The sequence below is a fragment of the Leuresthes tenuis genome, unplaced genomic scaffold (genome assembly GCF_036924035.1).
Source record: "Leuresthes tenuis unplaced genomic scaffold, fLeuTen1.0.hap1 SCAF_1, whole genome shotgun sequence".
Classification (NCBI taxonomy): Eukaryota; Metazoa; Chordata; class Actinopteri; order Atheriniformes; family Atherinopsidae; genus Leuresthes; species Leuresthes tenuis.
Genome location: NW_027325355.1, coordinates 16093138 through 16119303, shown reverse-complemented (window position 1 = coordinate 16119303; position 26166 = coordinate 16093138). Strand labels below are relative to the sequence as shown.

Here is a 26166-nt window from a genome sequence, read left to right as displayed (position 1 = left end):
AAGCGAACCAAAAAAAAAAACAAAAAAAAAAAACGCCTCGAAAGAAAATATGTCAGTAAACTACTTTAAATAATAATACTTGCCTACAGAGTCCGTTCTACTCCATGTGAGTTGTGGCTGGTTCATTTTAGCCCACAAACTAACACAAAATATAATCCTGTTACTTTAATTCTAGCTCATCATCTTAGGATCCTTAGGCCAAAGCTTCTTTTTCAGGCCTTATTTAGAATTAATTTAAACTAATACTGAACACTAATTGGTGTAATAGAGACTTAAAACATGAGGTAACAGCACGTGATTAACCTACATTAATGTGTTACAAATCTCACAACAAATTTTCAGTTGATTACAAACCAAAAGACGATTAATCAGTCAACGAATCGGTTAATGAATTAATCAATAGATAAGTAAATAAATTGTTCAAATTAAATTAATCTAAACGATTAAAGTGAACTTGGATACTGTGCCGTTGCAGGTATCATACATGGTTTTGTAGAGAGAAAACAACAACAACACACAACACAAAAAGCCGAAATAAAATGTCTTAGTAATGGGCCAAATCTAGAGGCAAAAAAAACAGAACCAGCTTAATACACTAAGCCATGTCTCCATCTGTATGACTCCCTCATGGTGGCGTTCGGGTCCTCACATGAAGCCTGTTCTTGGTCCAAATTTGAGGCAGAGCGAGCACGTTCCGATGAAACAATTTATTTTGAAAAGCCTAACCGGAGGTTTAATGTCTCAGTTTGGAAGACGTGACAGTTGCCAGTGACGCCATCTTGAAATTGTCCCGACCAGAGGAGGCGAGGAGGAGACGGACTTGGAAAATCCAGCTCGTCCTAAACTCGGTAGCTGCATTAGCTACACAGATCAACGGGAGCTTTGACGGGAATTGCTATCATTAGATAGTGTTTCCCCTTTTTCATTGAAGTCACTTCGACCGGGAACAGTTGTTTGGTTCACTTTGAAGAGGGCTATCGCGCCGTTGGGATCCTCTTAATCGGTTGTTTCCCTGCTGGAGCTGACGGCGCTGTGGTTGTGGCCGGGGAGCCCCGCCAGACTGTCGGACGAAGCTGAAGCTTCCATACGGAATACAACAACAACAACAAACGCTTTAAACCTACACTCATTCGCGTTTAAAGAGCGGGGATGCTGCTTTCGAATTTGTTTTGACATTTTATAGCTATGCGACAGAGCTCACTGAGGAGAAGTTTGATTGGACAGCGGAGTGCGCTCGATTTCCAGTCCGATGGATGTTAGCCCTGCCCGGCTGTCGCTCAGCTGTGTGCGCCGCTGTTCTGAAAATAACAGCTTATCGGGTACAGGTGATCTGTTCATAATAATGCTGCAGACCTGGCAAGTACACGAAAGCCCTGGCTTTGGTGCCACCAAGTCGCCGTCAATTGCTTGCCTGTAAATCTGGAAATACCACCAGCCATCCCCTCCTCTTTATTCTCCTCTTCGTCCTTCCTTTTTTTGGACTAGTAGGCTTTCATTACCAGGGATTTAGACTGTTTTGATTTATAAAAAAAAAAAAAATGCCCCTTTTCCAGAGACGGTGCTCCTTGGAGCAACAGGACGTTTGATTTTTTTTTTACCCATTCGTTTTGATTTTCTTTCTTTCTCTCTCTCTCTTTTTTTTTTTTTTTTACATTTTATTGCACAGGTGTGTTTGTTTAAGTTCTCTTCCGAGTGAGAGGATCGGATTCGGATGGAAAATGGGAGACGCCACAAAACTGGCCTTCGCCGTTTTCCTCATCTCCTGCTCTTCAGGTGGGTGTGGAGGGGGTTATGCGTGGCTTATTGTAAGCTGTGGGGAATCCAGTGCAATGCTTATTGTTACCTCTGCACAGTGCATTGCACAGCTTGTTGTGTGAAAAGAATGCAGTGCAATGAAATGCAGCCCTGTGGGAAGGGTGGAAAAAATCCCTCGGAGCCTTTCTGCCTCATTATTGGTGCCCTTTCTGTGTATCCACCAGCCTCCTTGTGTGGTTGTGCATGTTGCATATTTAGTCAGCTCAAGATGGGGCCTTAGGCCCTCAAGGGGCCTTTGTGGAGCTCTGAGTGATACATGCTGATACAAATTGGGTTTGTTTAGTTTAAGTTCATTAGGAGACTAGAAGGGACAATGTGAGACTGTATGAAGGAGCCTGTGCAGTGTAAGTGATTAGATTATAAGCCAAACCTAACATTAGAAGTAGGTGATTTAAACACGGAGTAACTCTTGGTGCAAGGCATACAAGTAAACAGATGTTAATGTGTGCCCCACAAGACAAATAACCTTTTGTTTTACTTTGAAAAAAAATCTCCTAACATGCGAGAACACTTTAAAGAGATTGTATAAGCGTGATATAGCTTGATCGGACAGTGTTCCTCTCGTATTATAGTGGCAGCAAAGCCATGTTCATTACCCGTGTTGGTAAACATTCATTACACAATCTCATTTCCTGAAGTTTGTTTTAGGAATGCCATCGAGGCGATTATGTGGAGAAAAAGGTCAACCACGTACTGCTGTTTTCCTTCTCTTGCACAACATTGTTTAGGTGGATGTGGGTGGACTTAAAAGTCAATTCCTGCGTGACAGGGAGATCTGCCTCTACTGGTTTGCACTTCACTTTCTGTAGCCAAACGTTTGGAAAGAAATGCTGCCAAAACGTCACTGTAGCAAGAAAGGGGTTTTATCGAGGTTGCTGCTTCCAATTCTAATAGATAGAACCCGTGAGAAGTGGCGCTCACCCTCATATGATACAATCGGGACTGGAATCAACCCAGATTGGCACATGTAGACTCGTATGACCAGGCAGTGTTCCTCAGATGGGTCAACAAAGTGCGAATGCCGGTGGTGCGTTGCCAAGTGTGGGTTTGTGGCACCGTTAGCTTCCTCGCATGACGGAAAGGTGCCAAATTGCAAACCAGGGATTTTAAACTTCCAGTTGTAACGGTGGCAGTTTGCGTTATCTGTTCATTTGATTGACAGGAGGCATTGCCTAACCCGAGATTGCAAAACAAAAATCAAGCCTGGAGGCAGAATTTCTCCTGTTGTGGTGTGCAGACAGGAAGTAGATTGTTGTAGGAGTGCGCCACATTAATACCGAACAGAGACTATGTTTCTTTTACATTTTTTCTCACTGTGGCCTGTTGTTTTTCGCGTTTGTCCAAGTGAAGAAAACAAGTTTTTTTTCTAAGTTGTTTGGGAGGCAGAAGAGGCCAGAACGACCAGGCTTATGAAAACACTATCTCTGTATTATCCGTACAAAAGCTTGTTGGGTTGAAATTCGACAAGTGCAAAAGAAAAAGAAAAAGTCAAATAAGCACTCAAGTCGCAGCGGAATACTTTGAGTGAGCCCTGGAGTGTCTTTGAGCATTTGGGTGGAAATGAAAAGGTTTCTCAAATTCAGTAATAGTCAGGGTTGCTTGAAGTGTGAGCCAGGTGCTGTCTGTGTTGTAGAGTGCAGCGGATGATTATTCTACTCACTCATTATGGTCTGAAGTGGGGAAATGAATGGTTTCCTCTTGAGGTGGAATAATAATTCTGCATGAAACCCAAGTTGAGTTGGCACAGCTCAAGACCTCTGATAAGGGCGGGGCACTTTGCCCCGAGTGGGTTGATGAGGTGTACTTCAGTGTGCCATTAGGAAAACCAAAATATATTCTACTATTAGCTGCTTCAAGCTTAACTATTGCTTATTTTTGTTCAGATCCAAGCTTGCTGTTGATAAGATAGCAGATGTTGATGAAATAATATTCTTGTTTTTGATGATCCGATCTCAAGTATCGGGTCTGGATCAAAGCTGTGAACCTATACTGTCGTCAGTCACTGTAATTGAGGTTGTTTTGTGGGGAAGGGGGGGGGTTTTGTTGTCACTTTCGTCATCCATAAAGTACGCCATCTCTTGTTTATAGAAATATTTGTGAGTATTTTTAGCTTTACATATGAGTTTAGATGGGAAGCAAAGAAGCAGCATGTCCAGATCCTACTGCGTGAAAATACAAGTTTTACATTGGGGAGAAAAAAAGGTGTCGACCATCTACGTAGGATTCATTTGAATACTTTACCTGCTTGTGGTGTGTACCGTAGCTGTCAGCCGTGTGCTGTAGGAAAATACCAGCCTGAGGCTCTTTTTCAGCAGAGACTCAACCTGAAACGATTGAGATCGCGATCAGGGACACAAGAACAAAGTTAACCGAGACATCCCTGCTGACCGGTGCGTTTAAGGCCTGATTTCGCATTGTCTCCTTGATAACATTTTAGAAAAACGGCGTCCTTTGAGATCAGTGGTTCTGCACGGTGAGCTGATCTGGGATCCTCTGCGTTTTTGGGCTCTTTTGTCGAATTCAGGACCTGAAAAAAAGCGCCTGCAGCGTCACATCCGGTCCCATTGAAATGAAGTTAGCCTAAAATAGAAAATAAAAGCTGTTGGTGCAGAGGAGGGAGTGAAAAAAAAATCTAAGATAAAGGGAAACGATTCTAACTACAAGATGATTGTACACACTTCAGATAGTGAGTAATTGTTCTAAGTCCAGCTGTGTATAGTTAAAGGTATTCCCTAAGCAGCATTTCTGCCTCTTTATTAGCCTGCAGCGTTGCCAAGATTAGCTTAAAAACCTCACAAAACTTGCTTTTCATGATATTAGGGTTGCTGCTTTAGAAGAGACCTGGTGTAATGTTGCATTCGGCAGCCGCTCAGGATCCTGATCCACGCAGGAGTGTCGAAACGCTGCGGTAACACACGGCGGGTCAAAGTGTTGGTGTGACGGGACCGTAAACGGGGGCTTTTTCTGCCTCTTCTGCGTGGAGCTTGAAAACCGCTGAACTCAGAGGGGACGTTTGACTTCCCTGCGGCTGATAATCGGACGTTGCAGCAGGCGCCAGATCACCGGCGTGACAGGTGACCTCTGCCTTACATCTCACGTGGGCTCGAACTGCGAATCGGCAAATATTTACAGTGCGGCCTCATAAGCGACGACATGTCCAGAGATCCACTGTGAACACGAGGTGAGGGGCTGCGAGGAAACTCGAAGATCGGTTTTCATCCCGATGTTTCCCATTTCAGGCGGGGAAATGTGGAGTTTTAATATCATTAATGTCATATGACCCTTTTGACTGTTCCATTTTTTTTCCAGCTGATTCAAAGCTTATGTGTTGCTTAAAGGTGAAGCAATGCGACTCAGTCCTCATCCTCCACCCCCTCTGACAACACTCTGACTCAGGTAATCCATCACTAGCTGTCACATTTCTGTGTGAGGCTGAGCAGTTGATGATTCCAGTCCTGGGCTCTGCCTTTACATTCAGCCTCCCGTTTGTACGCTGCAGCAGTTCCACACAGACATTGATCCTCTTGCGCTCCAGTGTAAGGTTACATCAGTATGGCTTGGTTTTTTTTTTTTTTTGTTGTTTGCTTCAAACAATCCTCAGCAGCAACAACTGATCTGGAGATTCTGTTTCAGCTCTGCTACACATCAAAATTGACTTGAAACAGTATCTGAACTCAGTCGATCACCGGTCCCGGGTCTATGCGTTCCGTCTCATTAAGCTGGGGGATAATTTACATTTACCAGCTGCGCTGCTTTGCTCCGTGGTCCTGCCACCAGATTGAGTCTTTCTGTCATCAAACACTCCATGCCGTGGACGCTCTTTTTAGCTTTACACGCCGCCTGTCGGCTTCACTCGAACCCCGTCTGACTTTCCTTTAGAGGACTGAAGGAGATAAGAGACTTTCGCCTGGGCCGTGTTCATTTTATATCATTTGAACATCTGCTGGTGGTCCTCCGGAGGCTTTCCCCCTCCAGATCGGGTGAAAACTCTCTCTCTGGCTTTCTTTGGCGAGTGACATCCCTTCCCAGACACGGTTCAAGTTTTTAAAGTTCAATGAAAACTGAAACTAGTGTGTAGTCCTGCTCAATGAGCTGAATATTTTCTCTGTGAGCAGTTAAAACGTCAACAAAAGCAGCGACTAACTCTCCAGTTAATTCTATCAAGCTTTTACAGTTATTTGCTGTCTAGTGGCTAAAAAAAAAGCACATTTAACTTCTCTCCAAGTTTGTAATTAGTCTTTCTATAAAAACCTTTCCTGCAACCAGCCTTCATCGTGTCGTATCTTTCTGTCGCAGTGTTTTTGGTGCTTCCTGCTGCGGTCCAAGGCAGGCTTACCAGCTCTTGTCCCATTTTCTTGCCCCCCGATCTATTTCTAATATGTTCTCATGCATTATGCATAAGGTTCCAGAAGCACAGGTGTATTTGTCGAGGCCAGATGTAGCCCCAGTCTCCCATTGGGCCCAACTAGGCAGACTGTTTCCTTCCAGGGCCGTGTATCATTCCGTGCTCCGACATCATGAAAACAAAGCACTCCACCGGGTTCGCGGAGGTGAAATGTTGACCTAAGGCAGCGCGCCGCCAGCACTGGTTTGGGAAATTACAACCCTCGACCAGGTAGAGCGCTGGTTAAATCCAGCCCACAGCCAGGTGTTTAGTGCTCTATGCACGCTATGAGTGGCGTGGATGACGGATTTTGGTGATTTAGGAGTCACTGATTGACCGACTCCTTACTTAAAGGTGCACAGGGTATTTTCACTGGAGGAAATCGCAGTTTTGATTGGTTGAAGATGGGTTTTTCCCTCCATCGTATTGCATGAGGTAAGAAAGAATAGATCGATCTAAACATCAAGGCGGCCGGTTGTCTTTTTAAAGTTAGTTTGGAGACACTTGACTTGATTTCTAACCCAACTGACTGTGTTTATCTTGCGTGGATGCAATAAAAGCAACCCATTTTGAAATCTTGCAGCAATGATTTAAGAGCTTTACGGGGGCCTAAGGCTTCTCAAAGCACGCTGGCCACATGAATGACTGCTGCGACTTTCACTGCGATTAAAAATCATCAGAACGCCATAATTGCTATTGAGGGGATTTTCTTCTGCAGCGGAGATTTGTTTCGACCTGCTCCCGGTGTTGTTCCACTGGCGTTGCCACACAGGGCAGCGCGGTGGAAACGCAGCGCAGAGGTGAAACGACGAGAGGAAATCGTTTGGAAAGCCAGTTTGGTGTAGATATCTGAGGCTGTCACCATCTGATGCAGTGGATATTTGATACTGCAAACAGGTCAAAGCAAGTGAAAAGGATTATTTGCAAATGCTGCAGGCCTCTGAGCCTTTTTAGAGCAGCAGTGTAGAGCCAGTGAAGGGAGTAATAGTCATACATATTTAATTCAGCCTTCACCTCCTTAGAGGAAGCAGCAATGTATGCTTAAAGCGAGATCTCTTGAGCTGCAATGTTCCGATTGTATCATAGTTTTTAATTGAATAACTCCTGGGTTTTTTTGTGGATCCAGTGTTTAGGCATTGATTTAGATCATAGTCATGTGGATATGGCATATGGATAATCCACAAGTGTGTAGTCATAGGAGACGGATGCGTCAGCGCGGCCACGGGTCAGCCTTCTCACATAAAGGTCACGTGTTCGACATCCCCTACAGCCGGTTATCCTGTCAGCGTGCCTTGGACGTAAATTCTACCTGCCCGGCTCATTGTAGGTCCAGCCAAAAGCCTGAAATATGAAATGAAAACAAGTGACAGGGGGAAGATGGTGAGTGTAGGGTGTAGAGTAAAAGCATCGCCTTCAGTGCAGAGCCCCCAAATGGTTTCATCAGAAAACTTTTCAGACATTCGAGGACTATTTTATCTTAGTCTCGGCCCCTTGATGTGTCGGTACCCAAGAGATTGGTCCTTTACTGTAATTAATGCGTCCTGCAGATGTTGCTTTATGTGCTTGGGAGAGTTTCAGTCTAGACTGGCTGGCTGCTCAGACAGAGAGGCCCTGCTTTGATCCTTGATTAAAAACTGCGAGCTGTACATTCATCATGCTCTTGTTTCAGGCTCTCTCAAGGGTCCTCGCCCGCTTTACGCTCCCTCCTTCCTCCTCCTCCTCCTCGTCTTTGTCTTCGGCCATCTCCTGCCAAGTTTCCTCACTGTCATGAAGGTCGCTCTAGCTTCTTATCACCAAAACCACTAAAGAGTAATGGTGTCAATGGGGACTAAGCGGGCCGGGATGAACGCACGACATTGTCGGCTCATCATCATGCCATTGTTGTTTCTGTCACTTTTAGTCATCCTAAAACGACGTCTTTGCTTTGGATAAGAGAATGAGAGGAAGTTGGCAAAACAAAACAGAGATCCACCAGGGAAGTGCATTTAAAGTGCCTTGTATCCTTTAATTTACAGCTTTCATAACTTATTTGGCCTCCATCTGACATGCCAGGCAGGTGAGGAGGGGATTTGTTCAGTCTTGAAACTCCTTCCGGAAATTAAATCCAAGAGGTGCCTGAGTCATCGTCACTGCCGCTGATAAACACGAGTATAAACCCTGCAGATACATCCCAGGCAAATCCTTCGCTTGCTGCACCTGTAATATAATCTCAAATAAAAATACACAAGTGTTGGTGTTTTATTTTGGCCGCTGTGCCTCGTGACTAGTATGTGTCATTAGTTTACACTAAATATAAAGCCGGGAGTCAGCGAGGTCGTCGGATGGCAGGGCGGATGAGAGAGTGGGCTTTATTGACTCGCAGCGTTTATTGGTTTGCCTCGCACAAATGTGACGCTGGCGAGCGCAAACAGTGAACATAATTGACCGGCAGACAACACATCTCGGAGGGCCACGTGAGATGAGTCAGAACGGGGCGGCGCATCGGTCGCGCACAACCAGCAGCAGCCTGGCGTCCAGTGTGGTTTAACCTTCACCACAGAGAGGATTTTTCTGTACACTTTTGGTGTCGAGTTCAAGCAAAGCTGCAGACGGTTAAAGCGATATCATATTTTGATGCCTTTATAACGCAAGCCTGGACTATGTTGTGATGTGTGAAGTCATTTTTCAGCAGTGGATTCTGGGTAATCTCTCCTGAACTGGCCAGGACTCGCACAGAGCCAATCTTCTCATATATAACGGCTCGTCTGCCAGTCTCCTTCTGCGTGTGCGCCCCCTCCCTCCTCCCCTCTTTATTCTGCACTCATTGATTGCCTGTTTTATAGAAATGAATTGAAATGCCCGTGCTGCGGGCTCGGAGAGATTGCAATATAACGGCAAATTTAATACACGGTTCAGCTTTAAGCCCAAGTGGCACTTAACGCACCCTTCAAATAAATCCAAACAATCCAAGCACAGAGGGGATCGGGGGAGGTGGGGAGGTGGGGGGGGACTCGCAGATCCTTCTACAGTACCCTGCGCGAGATAACAAGGCGTTTTAAATTGCTCGTCGCGCAAAGAATGTACGGTATGCAGTGGGTGACTGCAGGGACATGGGGCTCCACTGTTACGTGCTCCTTGTGCACAATTCGCAGCGAAACTCAGCAAGAGACCCAGGTGCTCCCCCCCCCCGACCTGTCCGGCAACTGGCTCCATCAGCACTAATTGAGGCGGAGACCGATGGGCTCGTGCATACCAGCGAGGATTAGAGGGATTGGATTAAGTTGCTGAGTGCGGTGGTTTTTAATGCCCCCCCCCCCTCCCTCCTCCCTGCCATGGAAAGAGTGCAGTCTTTGTGACCAGCACACCAGAGCCAACCCAACCACCCCTGCCATGTCACGACAACATCTGATTGAGCATTAATGTAGCACTCTAGAGAGTTCCTGGCTGCTCTGTAAAATGACTGTACTGTAAAATAGTGCCTGCCTGTGAGCGTGTGTCCAGGCTCAGACTGGACGGTTACCTTTCTATTCATTCGGCAGCAAGATTACCACTGCTGCTCGGGGGGTGGGGGTTAATTTAATTACATAACTTTGCCACGTCCTCTCTTTTTCATGCAGAGAAAGTCTTTATCTGTCACCTTACATCTTTTCCACATTAGATACTTAGGATGACAAAGTTCACTTCGACTGCAGGAATCCTGATGAAGCACCGAGAATTACTGTGTCATCTGTGGGATTTGAGATACTTTTGAAAGAGTGCGCTGTGGTGGTAACCTCGCCACGGGCTAGTGGTCCCCCTTGCTGCCCCTGCTGCCTTATGCCTGTGGTAGTCCAACAGCTATAAATGGTGTTTTGAAAAAAAGAAAAAAAAATCCATTCGTGCCGGCCATGAACTGCCCCCGAGGCAAGTGGTGGGATGCATATCTAACTGGCAGTGCCCACGTTTGGAGCCAGGCAGATAAGATTGATGGCGGATGCGGAGAAATGCAGCTACATTTAGATTGTTAGAGTGATGTTTATTTATCTTGGAGAGTCTTTTGATCCAACTGCCCCATCTTGCAGGGAAATTACACAGCTTGCACATTCTTGGTATGCTTAAAATGAGTTTAAAATGGAATGTATTGTGCAAATAAATTGGATGCAAAGAAGCAGTACAAGTGTCATGAAGTTCAGCTTGGTAGTTTGTGTATAAACTTGGCTTAGGCCGAGCTCCTGTGACGGCGTCAGATTCGATGTCCGAACGTCTTTACTCCTGGTTTCCGGCTTCTAAGTGGTTAACGAGGTCGATCGCAGCCATTCTCGGCCCGGCTCAAGAATCGTCCGCTCCACTTAAAAAATGCGGTCCGTCTGGTTTTGACCGAGGCCGCTTCAACAAACTGAGGTTTGACGAGTCTAGCAGGGAGTCAGTCACGTCAATTTTTCTTTTTTTTTTTTAAATGAAACACCCTGTGCAAACTCCCAATGATACATCACACTGTCACATCGACATAACCTGTGGCACCAGACCAGAAATCAACTGGTAACATGGATAGTGACGGATTCAGCGGTTGTAAAAACTCCCAACATGTCTGCTGTGGGACACCACAGATAGGCTACCTCTTATCAAAGGACCACACCAGAGAGGGCGATGCGTGATAAGAACTTTTTGGGAATAACCTCGTGTTTTTTTCCCTGCACCTTACACTATCATACAGACAACAGGCTCTACTTTAAATATTAATGGATAAGGTTGGTTTTTTTTTTAATTTTCATACTGTCATCGATTCTGCGTATCGATTAGGTTTTCTATTGATTCCCTTATTGATTCTTGACCCAATTTTCTATGAGTAACCGAGTTCATCTGCAGCAGTTGTCAGTGTCAACACATTCTGTTCTATCTGAAGTCCAACAACGGCACACGGCCGACAGGTCGGTGATTGCAGGTAATGGAGCAGCCACAGCACACAACAGTGGCCACCATGTCTGAATGAACCGTGCCGTAGCACTGAACACTTTCAGCAGAAGCTCGGGGGTGGCAGCTGACATTCAAGCAGTCTGTCCTCTTTAATCCATGAGGTACAGGACCTTGTTGGTTCTGCAGTCGGATAACGGAAGCTATTGAAAGGCGGTGCTTAGCAAATTCTTGACGGTAACGCGAAAAGGACACTGACGACGAGAAAATAATCCGCTAATCGTGGTATCGGTTACAATCACCCGAGCTTGTTAGCGCTCTACAGCGGAGAGCGCTGTTACCAAGGTGAGTTTTCCTTCCCCACCAGCCGCCCTCGGCAAACCGCACCGTGACATCGGGTTGCCAGATTCAAGAAAACGGCTCGAGGAGTTGCTTGTTTGACAAACCACCTTCACGCTGAGGGTATTCCATAAGAGCAGAAATTTAGTCGGATTTGTTTAGGCCCGTTGCTCAAAGCAAACCTGACAGCTTACAAAACATTTCATGCTCAACCCCACTTCACCCCAAAGGCATGTCAATTCTTCTCGTTCCTCTCTGCCCGTGTCACTGATCTGCACCCAGTGTAAACCGGGCTGGTGCTCGTGTGCCTCTTCTTTTACTGCTCGGCTGCACATTCGAAGCACTCGCTGCAAAGGACTTTTTTTCTTTTTGCTGCGAATGCAACAAGATGTTAACGCTGCTATGATTAGAAGTTTTCTGCTAAATGCATGTTGCTATTCACACCTGCATAAGCCACATTTAGTTGGGTCTTGATGGATGCGGGGGAGGGGTGTCGGATTGCATCTGCGGCAACAACAGGCGTTGCTGGGAAGGGAAAGAGGGAGGCTCTGTCGATGGCATTTTGACCTGTGGCCCTAGCCTAATGTCATTAGTCAACCCTATTCAAAAAATCACCACTCGCTGTTTCTTTTTTTTTTCTTCTTCTTCTTTTTAACGCTCACTGTACATATTCCCACACAAGCCACCACCACAACAGCCATACATCACTTCAAATGTATTTAATCTCTGCCCGGACACAGATGATAAGTTGATCCTTAGAACAAATTCCATCATAACGAACAATCCCCTGGTCCTGGCAGGCACACAAAAAGAAAAAAAAAGAAAAAAAGGGCTTTGATGAATGACTTGTTTACCTACTTCAGTGCACGCAGTGCCGAGTGCAGGCCTGGCCCGCCAAAATGCCACTTCATTACGAGGCTGCAGAGCAGAGTGCTGTACAGCCTGCCCCTGTGACCGGCCACAGATAGGAAATTAGATATTACTTAATGTGTTTACTTAGTGCTTCTTAGCAGTTATCGGGAAAAACGCACACAAGTCTGAAATGTCACATTTTTAATGTACTTACCGGCCGACAATGAAGTCAAATGTGTTAATTTATGTTTGGGTTCTGTAGGGTCGCGCTGTTACTATGCGGCGTCTTCCACCCAGATAGGAGCTGTCAGCGAAAAAAACCGAGACGTGAAGGTGTTGAGGAAAAGGTCACGGCGAGCTACAAAGCTTTTGCACATCATTGTGGTTTCACAGCTGGAAAAGTTTATTTCTAAAGCATATGAATGGGAGTAATGTGGCTTGTGTTTGCGGCCGTGTGACCGACAAAACGCTCAGGGCTCCGAGCGGTCATCCATTTTTTTTTATTTTTTGGACAAACAAGCTTGAGACTCTTACATTAATTTCCCTTTCTGTGTTTTTTTTCGCCAGACAGCTGACGCTTTAGAGTAGAAAGAACAAAAACCACTGGGTGTTGACTGGCTCCCTGCCAAAGTGGCTTAGTTGAAATTTCTCAAACACTTGGCAGGTGCTCGGCGGTCATTTCCCACCCAGCATCCAACTCCCTGGCCTGGCTTCAGATCAGAGCACCACCGTCTCTGCTGCATGGCTGCTGCCTCCTGAACCTCTGGCTTTGCTGACAAAGACACGTGATCTGGAGGAAACGCTGGAAGAGGAAATTGTTTTTGATTATATTTGACGATTAGGAAGCCAATTTGAGTACATCAATGCTCAGATATCCTGGGATTCAGTGCAGATATTTTCCTTGGAGTGAGCAAAGCGATTAGATACTTAAAGCTACAGGTTTTAGCTGTCTGTTTTAAGCTTTAAGGGGTGCATACGGTCTTAAAAGCATTCATAACTTTAAGGAATGAGGCCGCACTGAGGTGAATGTGGTGCATCACCCCCCCTCCTCCAAAAAAATTCATTCATTTTAGTGGAAACACACAGTCATCCAGGAAAAAACGTGGAATCCAGCTTATCTTTAGCCTCTCTCGTGCGATACTCCTTCTTGAAAACGTCACTTTGGTTAAAAAAACCCGAGGTTATGGGTCGGTGAGTGACGTGCGCAGGTTGAGGGTGAACATTTTGATGCACGGGAAAGCGCCAGGAAGGTCTCCCGAAGGCGCGTTCAGGTCAGCGGCCGGTTGGCTGCTGGTGGCTGTTTTGCTCTATCACAGCACATCTTGTTTATGGTGGAGAAAAGCATCGTCCTCTGCCTCTTCCTGCTCTCTCTGTCGGGGACTGACTCGGTAGAGCTCGCAACTCTCAAACTCAGGTTTCACCGGATTGCCTTGACCTCATGTGACCTCTTTGGCTGCCGGACAAAAGATTGAATTTTCAATCACGGCTGCAGATAATCAGTAATCTCCTCCAGTCGCGGCATCTCTGCCACGTTTGCCATCTTTTCCATCTTCTTATTGCACTCTCCCTGGCGAATCACATCCCCTGTTTGCGGCCTAATTGCTCTTTAAAAAGTCCCTTCTAATGGCCTTCGCCGGCCATTCTGCGGTCGCGCCCTTACGGTTTATTTCTCATATTCGTTTCGGGTTAATTAGCGCAGAGGCATCAGCTCAGTGCTCACATTGTGAAATCTTAAATGTCAGAGTGAATTTGAAGAATCGAGCCAGGGTCGAGAGCCAGCTTCTTTCTGGAAACCCTGGTGAATTGAGAAGTGGGTCGGGGGGTTTTTTAGACTTTTTTTTTTTTTTTTTTACCGGGGAGGCCGAAACGTCCGCAGCCAAAGTAGGTCGTGGTTAAAGTTAATAAATCTCTTGTATGAGTGGAAGAGAAAGATGTGCCTCAGTAAAATGCTACGAGGTCATTTTCTTTTCACAAGGGGGACGGAAATCGTCGAGGGGTGGGCACGCATTTTCTAAGGCAATGCAGAGAATTGACTGATTATGCTTCTTTTTGAGGAGGCAAAGATTTCTCTTGAAGTACGGAACAAAGAGCTGTATTCTCGAGGGAGATGATCAATTAAGCATCACAAAAGTCTTTGGTTTATTGTTGGGAGTTTCTTGGAAGTGGCCCGAGTGATGCATGGACTCCATGCTAGGTTTAAATAGATGTTTTTCTTTTCTAAATAACCTCCATATTAGCTTAGCCTCCGGCACAGTCTCACAGTTAGCCATTATTATCATGTAACGAGACGTGTTGATGTGAAGCAAGTGGCATACCGCTGCTTTTAGCCACTTCGTTTTCCCTCCTTTGAGCATTACTTTGCTTCGGCTCCTTTGTTTAGCTTCTTTTCACTCATTTATTTTGACACATCGGGGGTTTTTGGGAGTGCTCGGCCGCTGTCTGGGCCCGTGGAAGTCGGGGAGTGTGAAATTGTCTTATGGAAATTGGAGCTCAAGGTTTTTGTCTGGCCTTGTTTTGAACAATTTGGCGCGTTTGAGGGGAAAGAAATCGTCCACTGGTGTCGACCAAATTGCACGTTAGTGGACTGACCCCAAAAAAAAAAAAGAAATGCATCACAAGTGGAATAATATTGAGGTTGTTTGGACTTTTGGAGTTCAGGAAGTAAAGTGTCGTTTCCGTGGATGCAGGGAATCCATTTTCGGTTGATGTTAACTCATCGTTATGGTAATTAATTGGTGTCAGGAATTACTTTTCTTTGCCTGATTGGGGACTGGCAGCACGGGAGGCTGTTTTCCACAGAGAGTAAATGCGATTTGTCTGGAGGTTGCTGGATTTTTCTCTGTTTTCTTGAAACAAAACAACTGACAGGCTTGTAAAAGGGCTCCCATCATTTATTATTACTCATGGTTTTAGTTCATTTTTCATAATTCCAATGGTAGGCCTGTCTGCCTTTTTTTAAATGAATTTTTTCTACTTGCATATTATTCACTCAGAAGACCATTAGAGAAAATACGTGTGCTTTTTGAAATGCAGGTAAAGAGTTTAACTGACATCAAGCTTCTCAAAGCCCGGCCGGATGATGTGGTTTGAGGTCCAATCACTCCTGAATTTGTCCGAGTTCATAGTTCACCATTTGAAATTCTCAAGCAAGTTCACAGTCTTAAAAAATAACTTAGTTTCTGAGCTCCTCTGAATTCTCCCTCTGGCACCGCTGCCATTCATTATCCATCATTACTGCCTCAAAGCCAAACCGATTTGAAAGTGAGGTGGAAAAAAACCACAAACCTACATTCTTTGTTACATATATATGGCGAGAATATATTGTTGTATATGTATTATTTCCACCTTTGTCAGGTGCAGAAATGAAGTTGCGCTCACTTAAATTAGTCAGTTTGAAAATCTGTTCAAAATTCTCCTAAAATATCGAACGCTCAGCTAGATTCCGATGAGCGCCAAGGCGCTCTGCGCATGCCTCAAAGTTCCATCGGTTGGCATCAGTAAAGTTACAGCTACTGTTTCTTTTGTCAAACATCATTTCCGGAAGAAATGACCGGAAGCTTCCTCTTTACGGATCTAAAGTGGATCTAAACTTAATGCTGCTGCAGAGGCGACTGGCTTTGCATCTCTACCTCAGACAGACTGCTTCAGATGGCTATTTTCATTTTGTTTTGAAGTCTGAAGTCTGAAGGCTTCCCCCCCACCCCCTCTGCTGCCACGCTGGACACTAGAATTACCAGCCCCACTTCAGCCAGTGTGTTGCAGTCAGGCAGCCTCAGCGCATGTGCCCAAATTCAGAGGCTAAAGTCCTTGTTGCTGCCAGCCTAGGTCGGAGTTCAGCCTGCAGTTGTTTGCTGTATGTCACCAACCATTTTATCTCTCATTTTTCCTTTCTGCCCTCAACTGCCTGCATCACAGATAAAGGCATATCAACTCAAAACAGCAAGGGTACGCGTCACCAGTCCATTTCTTCGGCTTGTCGCTCAACAATAACTCGAGGTTATTCCCCCGTACTTCTCACATTTTCAGTTCGGTCGGATTGAATTCAGCAACCTTGCATCGCCGGCACCTGTTGTCAGCCCAGGCTGTTTGTTTTCCCTTGACTTTTTTTTTTTTTTTTTCCTCTCTCTCTCCGGTAAACCTTATTACAGTAAACAAAGTGAGCCTGTGTTACTCTGTTACTCTGTTTGACATTTCCAAGTGTGAATATCTCTCCGTGACAAAGAGGCTCCTCTCTTTATTGCCCGGCCATGTGCTTGTGGGTGGAAGCTCCATTGTACGTCCTTGCACAATCGCTCATGCAGGCTTTGCATTCTGTGACATTATCCGCTTTGGTGAACTTTAGTGAAAGCTGCGACTTAGTCAGAAGATTGATTCTTCTGCTTTATGTCCTTCATATCCGCAGCACTGCCAGGCAGCTCTCACCCACCTTTTACATTTAGTTGCTATAGGCAGCCGGCCTGCACTGTCACCTTGTTTCAGGAGAAGTGATGGATTTGAGCTCTTAAAGGCTGTATTTACAGCAAAGTGCTGTATTTGCAGTTCACATGGCTCTTTCAGAGACGGCGTAATACCTGAATGGCGGTGTTCTCAATGGAGCTGTCGAGGTGCTGCAGCTGGCCTTGGCTGGAGAATAAAAAAAAAAAAAAAAACCTGACAAGCTTGTCTTGCTTTTTAAATTGGGGAGCTGTCGCGCTTTACAAATGCATCAATAAGGTGGAGTTTGTCTTTATGGGTATGCACTCAAAAGTCTTTTCCTTGGAACTGAAACATTTGCTGTTCCTCCGTTGCAATTTCCAGGTGTCGGTTTATTTTTCGCAGCAATATTTTTCGCCTCGAAGCGGCAAGGATGGGAACATATTTCACCAAGCTGAGCCCTCAGAGGTCTGCAAAAGAGTTCCTATCGAACATCGACCCCAGGGCCCCCCCACCACTGTGTGGTTGATGTGACGGCCTTCCTGCTGTGGCCCTTTTCAGGCCACTTCGGGCTCCGTTTCTACACGGATGAAGGGATGACGCCTAAGCAGAGGGAAGGTGGTCCGCCTGAGGCCAGGGGCCCCGGTGTTCATCAATATCAGAATCAATAGGAATAAAGTTGGGATTTTTGCAGCGGTTATGTAACAGACTGGATGCAGTTCTCCCGGTGGACTCGACGATGCAGAGATTGACAGTGAATGGATCCTTTCCTTCCCTAAAATCCTCCTTCGACTGGCTCGTAATGCTGTCCGAAGCTGAACCTCCGTTATCCTCGCAGCTTAATCCATCTTCAATCATTTTGCTGACATCTTGTCGCTCCCGATCCTTTTTTTTTTTTTTTTGAGCTCTTGAGCTCTCTCTCTCTCTGCTTCTGCAGCTCAGACAAAAGTTGCTTTTCTCTTTCGGTCGCTCCTAAAGCAGCCGCGACGTCTCGGTCGTGCTGCTCAGTTCAGTCGTCGTTTCATTGTCTTTTCACCACATTCGGTCAGTGCGACCCTTGAAATTACACAGGAAAAAAAGGGGATTTAGGGCAAATATCAAAGAGTATAGCTTAGATTTGGATATTTCTCTTTGTAAACACCAATCTGTTACATTTGTGCACATATTCTGAGTTGCTTTGACTGAACTTGGACCTCAGGGGTTGGTGCAGCTGCATCATGTAAAAAGGGTATTCCAAGCATCGCAGTGTGCCATCCAGGGTATCACTGCTAGCATGAAGTGGCTAATGAACTAACTCTCATCCAGTTTACCTTCACATACCTCTCCATCATTTGGGCCTCAGCCCTTATCAAAGGAAAGTGATGCATCCTTCCCCTTCCATAAATAGAAGTTATGGAAACAATGCCCAGTGAATGCAGCTAAAAGGGCTGGTTGGAGAGTCACCAAACACATCCAGGTGTTTAGCTGTTTAGCACAGCTGTATGACTCTGAAGCGGCTCATTTGAATCCAGGATCTTTAAAGGAAAACATCGTGTTTGTTGTCTTTTGTCGCTTTAAAGGTTCAATCATCAGAAATCCCAGCAAAACATCTCAATATGTGGTCGAATCAGGGTTCTAATCTAAATGTGACGCAATGCTGATGGAATCCTCGTCTTATTCGGTGGAGCTTTATTCCGTGCAAAGCTGTTAAGAAGACCTATTAGAGAGGCCTGACTTTTCAGCAGCTCGTCTTCACACGTAATCCTTGCTGAGGATGTGAGTGTCTTGCTTCGGGGGTTTCTTTCCTGGCAGCGTTTTGTTTTGACAAAAGTTTTCTAAAAAGGAAATCGTGTTCTGTTTTTTTTTTCTTTTCTCAAGCAGCTCAAGTTAACGCTGTCGTTTCCCCTTAGTTTGGAGCAGTTATTGTTGTCCAGAATGTTTTTTAATTGAATGGAAAGAAAGATGTAGATTAAGACAACATGAGCCTCATGTCGGATGAGGTAATCCTCCCCTGGGTGTAATTCATGCTCACGTACACACTTTTTCCTTTTCACCCCCCCGGTCCTCGTGTGAGTGTAAGTAACCAATTATTTCTGCATTTCCACCATCACCCATTCCCCAGCCCAGGCTGCATTTTTCTTCTCTTTCACGCCGCTCTCTGCTGCAGCCATTTGCTCACGGCCACAATCGCGCAGACAACAGTTCCCAGCTGCACCTGTTGCCTGTGAAATAGTTTCGTGGGGCCTTCGTGGGAAATGGGTTTGACGAGAGAAAAATGTCGTCGGGGATGCTCGGGGCCCGGCGGGTGGGGGGGGTGAGTGAGGGCGAGGGTGACCTCGCCTGCCAGTGAAGTAGCCACTCTGCGCTCGCTCCCATTCTGCAGCTGTTAAGGTCGTTGAAAAGAGACCCGCGGCGCTTCCGGGTATTAACTGGCTTTGCTAAAGCAGTCCTCTCATTGAAAAATACATTACGTTTCTTAAATCAACCTCCTCCACTCAAACTAAGCCCTAATTTAGAAGCTACAGACGGCACGCTTCTCCTCTGCGCCTGGATTTCACCAGCAGAGGAGGAGCAGATAATCCCATAAATTTGAGCATAATTCTCTTATTTGTTCTGTACTTTTCTTTTGGATTGTGACGCACTTTTCAGACATTAAAAGCTGCAATGAATACAAGGAAATTAGGTTAGGAAGGCGAGTCCTAGAAGGCTAGAATGATAAAAGAAAATCTATAGTAAATTAAGCTGGTATAAACAAAACAAATGACAAGGAAATATTCTGCTAACGGCTCTGAAAACTCTGCCCTGGTGGGTTTCTCTCGGTTTTCCTGCAGCCCGCCCCCCCCCCCCAAACCTCATTAATCACGCATAAGAATCCCAAATACAGCATTTAGCTCAGACAGCAAAATGATTTTAGCACTCCAGACCTCAGCAGAGCTCGTTGGAAAATTATTCAGATTGATAACGTTTGTAGCAATTTCACATCGGCTGTATGTTGGGTAATGGAGGCCGCAGGGTCGGAGGATAGAGCGCGATTTCAGAGGCGCTTTTGACTTTCATGAGCAGGTTCCCTCACCCTTTACATGTAAATGAGCGACCAGACATTGACACCGTAAGGTATCTTTATCATACAGAGCAGTGCAGCAGCTGCTGAGCATGGAGTTCAGCTGGAGCGACAGAGGTGGAAAGGAAAAATGTCAGTGAAACCCTTTCTGTTTACGTCTCACAGCATTGAGCACCAGACGCCACACATAGACCACTGAGAGTCCACTCTAATACTTTAGGAAATGTCTGAAACACACAGGCAAACGGATTGGGTCTATCCTCAGTCTTGTCAGTGGTCTTAACTGGACTAACTCTGACAGGCGACGACAGGCAGCAGCAGCAACGCCACGCTGTCTTTTCCCTGGATCAACCTGCTGCCCGAGTTGATCCGTGGGAAATCAGAGTCGACTTGACTTTGTGTTTGCGAGTTGAGCTGGAGTGGATTTCTCTGCCGTGTCTGGCTGGAACTTATTGTTTTTTTTCATCTGACTGTTGGAAAACGAATGGAAAAAACTTGTTATTACTTCTTTTTGCTTTGTAGAAAAGTCCTTCCGCTGGTTATTCGGACAAAACTCAATGATTTTCTTTGCCGGTGACGAGACAAGACAATAGCTTTTCATCTCGCAGCCACGTTGGTTGTCAATTTCCCCAATCGAAACTGCTGCTCGCCCAAGTTTTTGATGCTGCGCCCGCTGAGCTGTTGTTTGAGCAATTTGATCTCCCTCAGGGAAAGTATCGAAACATATGTGGTTGATAACAATGAAAACAATTTAAGGAAGGCCGCCTTTTTTCTTCTCTCCAGGTGCCATTCTGGGACGCTCAGAGACACAGGAGTGCGTCTACTACAACTCCAGCTGGGAGAAGGAGCGGACCAACCGCAGCGGGATCGAGCCCTGCTATGGCGATAAGGACAAGCGGCGGCACTGCTTTGCCACGTGGAAGAACGTCTCCGGCACCATTGAGATCGTCAAGCAAGGATGCTGGCTGGATGACGTCAACTGCTACGACAGGTACGCCTGGAAGAGATTCCTGTAATAATAGTAATAGCGCCTTAGATCCATCCATCCATCAGCTTTTTAACCAGGTAATGGTTGTTTAAAAAGATTTGAATGTCTGCGGTTGTGCAGAGTTGTGCTAGAATTGCACTGATGCTCACAATATGTCTCGAGTCTCCTCACAGCCCCTTTTCACACTGGGATAATGTGACTGTTTGGTAATAATCGGCAGTCTAAACTGGTGACAGCAACTTGCTGGAGGATCAAGTCTTCTCTTCGTTCATGGAGATTAATGAGGAGAAGAAATGGAGCAATTAGTGTGATCGTGTCGAAAAGCACAACTCTGAACGCAATTGAATTTAATTTGGCAAACGCTAATTTGGCACAGGCCTTTGGGGAGGTGCCATATTGCCAATTTCGTCTCTTCTTTTTCGCCGCAGCGTCACTGCTCTGCTCCTCGGGACAGATTTGTAGCGGCGACCGATTTGCCAAATGTGCCTGAGACCGCGTTACACACTCGGTGCTACCGTGTGTCCAGGCTGATGGGATCCCGCGTGGACCAGCGCTAAGTTCACACTTGCTGTTGGAATGCGTCACCGCGCGCGTTCTTTGTGATCGGATATGTCTGAGATCTTGTTTAACAGCCGTTTGTGACAATCCCAACGTTTATCCCCCGCATAAATCGATCATCGGCCTCTTTGCAGTGAGCCGTCAGCATAGATTCAGTACCTCTGGCTATGCAGCATGTCGGGTGAAGGGCCAACTTTTGGTGTGAGTCATGGAAGGAGTTCTTTCTTACTAACTCTCCAAGAGGCAAAGCTGGCACATCGCAAGCAAATATCGCGAATTGCTCTGTGCAATCCCATTGGAAATGGATTCCTGACGCAAACGTCCGAGCGGCAGATGGATATTAACAGAAGGGAACGTGAGCCTGGTATCAGATGCCGGTTTGAGGCGGTTTGTGTTTTCCTTTTTTGATCGCCGAGCGATAAAGTTGCAGTGGAATCTGCAGCCCGCACAGTTCGGGTACCTCTGCTCAGACGGCGCCGCCTGGCCTCCCCGGAGAGTGTGGAGCAAGTCGAGGGCGGCTGCCACTTCCTTTGGCTTTTATCTGATGACTGTGTGAGAGTGAAATGGAGAATGTGTGCGTGATCGGTGGAGCGCCTGTGTGTGTGTTGGCTTGCGTGGGAGTTATTTTATAAATGTGTTGTTTCATGTCCTCTGCGGCTATAAGAGAATGAAGTGGGAGGGAAGGGAGTGTGTGTCTGTGAGTAGGGGTGTGTGTGTTTTCGTGCTTTTTGCATAACATCGTTTCTTCTGTGTGTGCGATGCACTTTGCAAAGGACGCGGAGCCATTCTTGGATTTCAAAGTGCAGAGGGTTTTGTGTGTTTGTGTTTCTAACTCCCACCTTCATGTCCTCCACAGCAACGAGTGTGTGGAGAGAAAGGAGAGTCCTGACGTCTTCTTCTGCTGCTGCGAAGGCAACATGTGCAACGAGAGGTTCATGTACGCCCCTGAAACGTCCCCGCAGAACGAGCTGCACCATTCAACCGCCTACAGTACGTACAGTCCAGCACAGCAGCGTCCCACCGAGGGTTGCGCTCCGTGGTTTCTATTACAGTTGGTGTTGGATTTCCGTGCGCTGAATTCTTTCTTACACCCGAGCGTTTTAGGTTTACAATATCGTCACTCAGGAATAATAATGAATAGTTCGGCAGCATACTTCCTGTGTAGAATCTAGCGCTCAAGGGGTTAACTTCAAGGCAAAAGAGTACCAGCATCGTCTCGTGCAGAGTGAGTGACGTAAGGTACTTATGCTCTGGACAGCTGCCATCTTCCGAGCCTCCAGGTGTTCAGGTCTCAAAAGATATATAGGATTTCAAGGTACGATAATGAAAGTAGCATATCCTGGTTTGATGTAGACGTGTGTGGGCTTTATTTAGGCTGCGAGAGCCGAAATGTAAACGTTCTCAAAGAGACTGAATTAAGTCATTTAAACAATTAAGCCTGATTGTGTGTGTGTGAAGCGATGAAATTGTTGCTTTTAACTTGTTTAAAGTTTGTTTCCGTCAGCCATCGGCTGGGCTGTGAACGAAAGAGACTTTATTCCTAATCCAAAACATCCAACATACACACATATTGTAGTATATTTTACACCATTCAGTCTGTGGGACGGTTTTAAATGATTTAATGCATGTTTTAACAAAGAATGCTTGAAAACTTGCGGCTTGTTATGACGGATGAAGTGGATTGAAGTCCATTTTTTTGGTAATTTGATTTTCATTTTATGCCACTATGATGGGATAATCTCATTTGAAATGACAAATGCTTTCTTAAATCTTTTCCCGCGCATTGATTCAACCTCTGAAATGCAGTTGTGGTTCATTGACGTTTTGTATTTGATTACACGATCTTTTGTCTCACACACACACACTTCGTCTCAGGTAAGAGGGCTTATTTCAGGGCTTCGTTCCCATTGGCCAGGGAGGTTTTGAGTGACAGCTCTTTGGCCCCTGCATTGTTCAGTTTAGCCGGCAGATTTTCCAGGTTTAATGTGGTGGACTTTGAGCAGCTACGCTGCGTTCCTTCAGGATTAAACTGTGAGATTTTGTCACATATTTTGTCTGTACTTTGGCGCTTTGTTGTTTCAACTTTTAGGTAAAGCCAAGCTTTACAATGTAAGACAACTCTATATTACTTTCTCCTGGGACTGCATCTTAGGTTTGTCTGGGTCCCCGGCTGATTAGCATGTAATATAAGCTCTTAGAATATGCACTTGTGTATCGAACCAGGAATGAACGGAGCACCCGTTGCCACTCATGTTTACTCCTAAACCCAAAAACTCTCCCTCCACACGAGCAGGATGGTCACTTTGCGATTCAATTCAATTCAATTAAATTTTATTTATATAGCACCAGATTACAACAGTTGTCATCTCAAGGCACTTAAGTAATATAGTCCAATTCAAGTCAATTGGAATTCAATTCATTGTAATCATAATCCAATTAATTCATATAGAGCCAATTTTAAAAAAAAAAAAAAAAAAAAAAAAAAAAAAAAAAAAAAAATCCAACTAAGGAAACCAACAGATTGCACCGAAACTTGTCTTCAGTCCAATCTCCCGTCCTGAGCCTGTGGCGACTGTGGAAAGGAACGACTCCCTTTTAACAGGAAGAAACCTCTGGCAGAACCAGACTCAGGAAGGGTGGCCATCCGCCTCGACCAGCTGGGGTTTGAGAAGGCAGAAAAGAGGGAAAAGAGGGGGGAAAAACACCATAACGCCATCCAAAGGATACCGATCAGCTGATATACACCACAAGTTAGCGACATGTCATCAGGCAAAAGCGAACTTTCATTCTAAAGCTTCACTTACAAGTTTGATTCAAAACAACTAGCTGGGTCAATGGTGATGAGATTTCAGAGTAATGTGTCCACCAAAAAGGATTTCGCTGGTACCCCAGCCATGCTGCGCAGTGCAGTAATGAGCTGTCACTCAACATCTCAGGAGCCAATGGCAAACGAATCCCACGGTAAAACCCTCCCACCTCTTCTGTGCCAGTAATGCAAACGGTTCTCAAAGAGAGAAAAGCCTTTCGAACACATAAATAACATTTTTTTAACTTCAGTATTTGTTGTATTTTTTCGATACATCTTAAATATCTTCAAAACATCTGTGCCTGAGGTCCAGTGTGGAGGATCCAGTGACATCTAGTGGCACAAACTGCAAATTACAACCAACTGAAAACATCAAAAGGCCTACTGTCGAGAGAGTGTTTATGAGTGAAGCTGAAAAACAGCTCGGTGCTTGATTTAATGTGTTCCAAACATTTGGTAAGAGAAATATACCAATATTGAGAAAAGGCTACTTTAGGATTAGTCGAGAGGTAAATGATTGCAGTTTGATTTTAAAATGTCAATTTCCATCAGATGGAGGTCAGATTAAAGCAAAACTATGACCAGCGCAGGATAGCGTGTGTTTTCCAACAGTGGCACCTCCGATGTCCTTGGACTTATCACTTAACAGCTAACAGGCCCGTCTGTCTCTTTGTATTCCTTTTGAATTTGACTCGAAGAAACCTGCAGAGATAATAAAGACAACTCCTCGCAAACCCCTCCGAGAGTCCCACGGTGCAGCTGGTGCAATCCCTTTCCCTCCCTGTCTTCTCTGCGCTCCCTGATCCCCCCCCCCCCCCCCGACGATGGCAGCGGTGACAGCACTGCCGAATCAGACCGTCGCACCTTGTGATGGGAGGACGGGCTGAGCCAGCAGGCGTCACCCAGCGACTCCTGCAGGGTCTTACACAGTTCAGAGCTCTGTTATTTTTGGCAGGCGGATTACGTTATGTCACGAGATGGATTTGCTAATCCTGCTGTGTGTGTGTGTGTGTGTGTGTGTGTGTGTGTGTGCGTGCATTGATATGATCTCTAAGCACAGTGGGAGTAAGCTTGGGTGAGGGCTGCACTTAGAGACGATGGTAGCTCAATGTCAAGCCAATCAGGCGTGCTTTACTCTTCCTGTCCCCGTCTATTTCCCATCATCCCTTTGTTGTTTTGACATAGTCCGGTATTTTGTTGCTGTCGCTTTGTTTCAATGCAGATAAAACAAATTCCTGCCTAATATTTCTTTTTTTTTTCTAATTTTCTTCACCCTTCAGCCACCTCCAACCCATATTCCCAGAAGCCCCAGCTCTTCAGCACCCTGCTCTACTCCCTGGTTCCCATCGTGGGCCTGGCCGCCGTCGTCCTCTTCTCGTTCTGGATGTGGAGGCATCACAAACTGGCGTACCCAGCCGCGCTCGTCCCCACACATGTAAGTCTTAACCAGAGTGACGTTTTTTTTTTTTTTCCCCTCTTGTTCATCTTTGTTCCTGTAGTCTGTTTTCAGAGGTCGCCTGTCAGTCACACAGCGCGGCGGGACAGCGGTGTCCCCTTTCTCCAAAGCTGCTGTGGTCGCAGTTCGAGTTTCTCTTTCTGTCTGTTCAGCCGCGGCGATCACCGGCTCCCGCTTTATCTGTTAATTGCAAACAAAAGGGAAATGTAAAACGTCTCGGTTCCCGCTTGCCATGTGATTTCTTTTTCGGAAATCGTACGCTGTAAGCACAAACGCAAGAGCTTGGAAGTCTAACTTCCATTAAAATCTGCCTCAGTCTGGTGGATTTTGTTGACATTTATCTTCTACTTGAGCTTATTAGCTGCTCCCTTAAAGGACTGTAACATTGTTGCCTCTTCCATGTCACCAGCCTTCAACTTGGCCCCTGATCTCATTCTGTCGGTGGGCTCAAACAGCCTCGGCCTCACCTGCTCTTGGGCGGAGCTACGGCCAGCCGAGAGGGACACGTTGAGCGGAGAGTCTTGCGCGGGGATGGCTGTGCTTTTTTGTCAGTTCTCTCTTTCGAAGCAGAGGCTGTGTCGCCTTCTTTTTCTCCCGCAGACTCTTTCAGAACAGACATGTCTCAGACTTGCTTTAAATGCAGCAG

The 26166-nt window shown here is 45.8% G+C and overlaps 1 protein-coding gene across 2 annotated transcripts in view; it reads left to right on the top strand.

Annotated features, from left to right (window-relative positions):
• The first annotated feature begins 1393 nt into the window (after positions 1-1393).
• LOC140303830 (activin receptor type-2A) overlaps positions 1394-26166 on the top strand; it is a 43569-nt gene continuing 18796 nt past the window's right edge. For both annotated transcript variants that reach the window (XR_011915218.1, XM_072382799.1), the window contains exons 1-4: positions 1394-1773; positions 20496-20703; positions 22115-22248; positions 25345-25499. Coding sequence is in view for 1 of the 2 variants with exons in the window: in XM_072382799.1 (XP_072238900.1) it covers positions 1719-1773; positions 20496-20703; positions 22115-22248; positions 25345-25499 (552 nt within the window). In the remaining variant the exon portion in view is untranslated. The remainder of the gene's footprint in view (positions 1774-20495; positions 20704-22114; positions 22249-25344; positions 25500-26166) is intronic.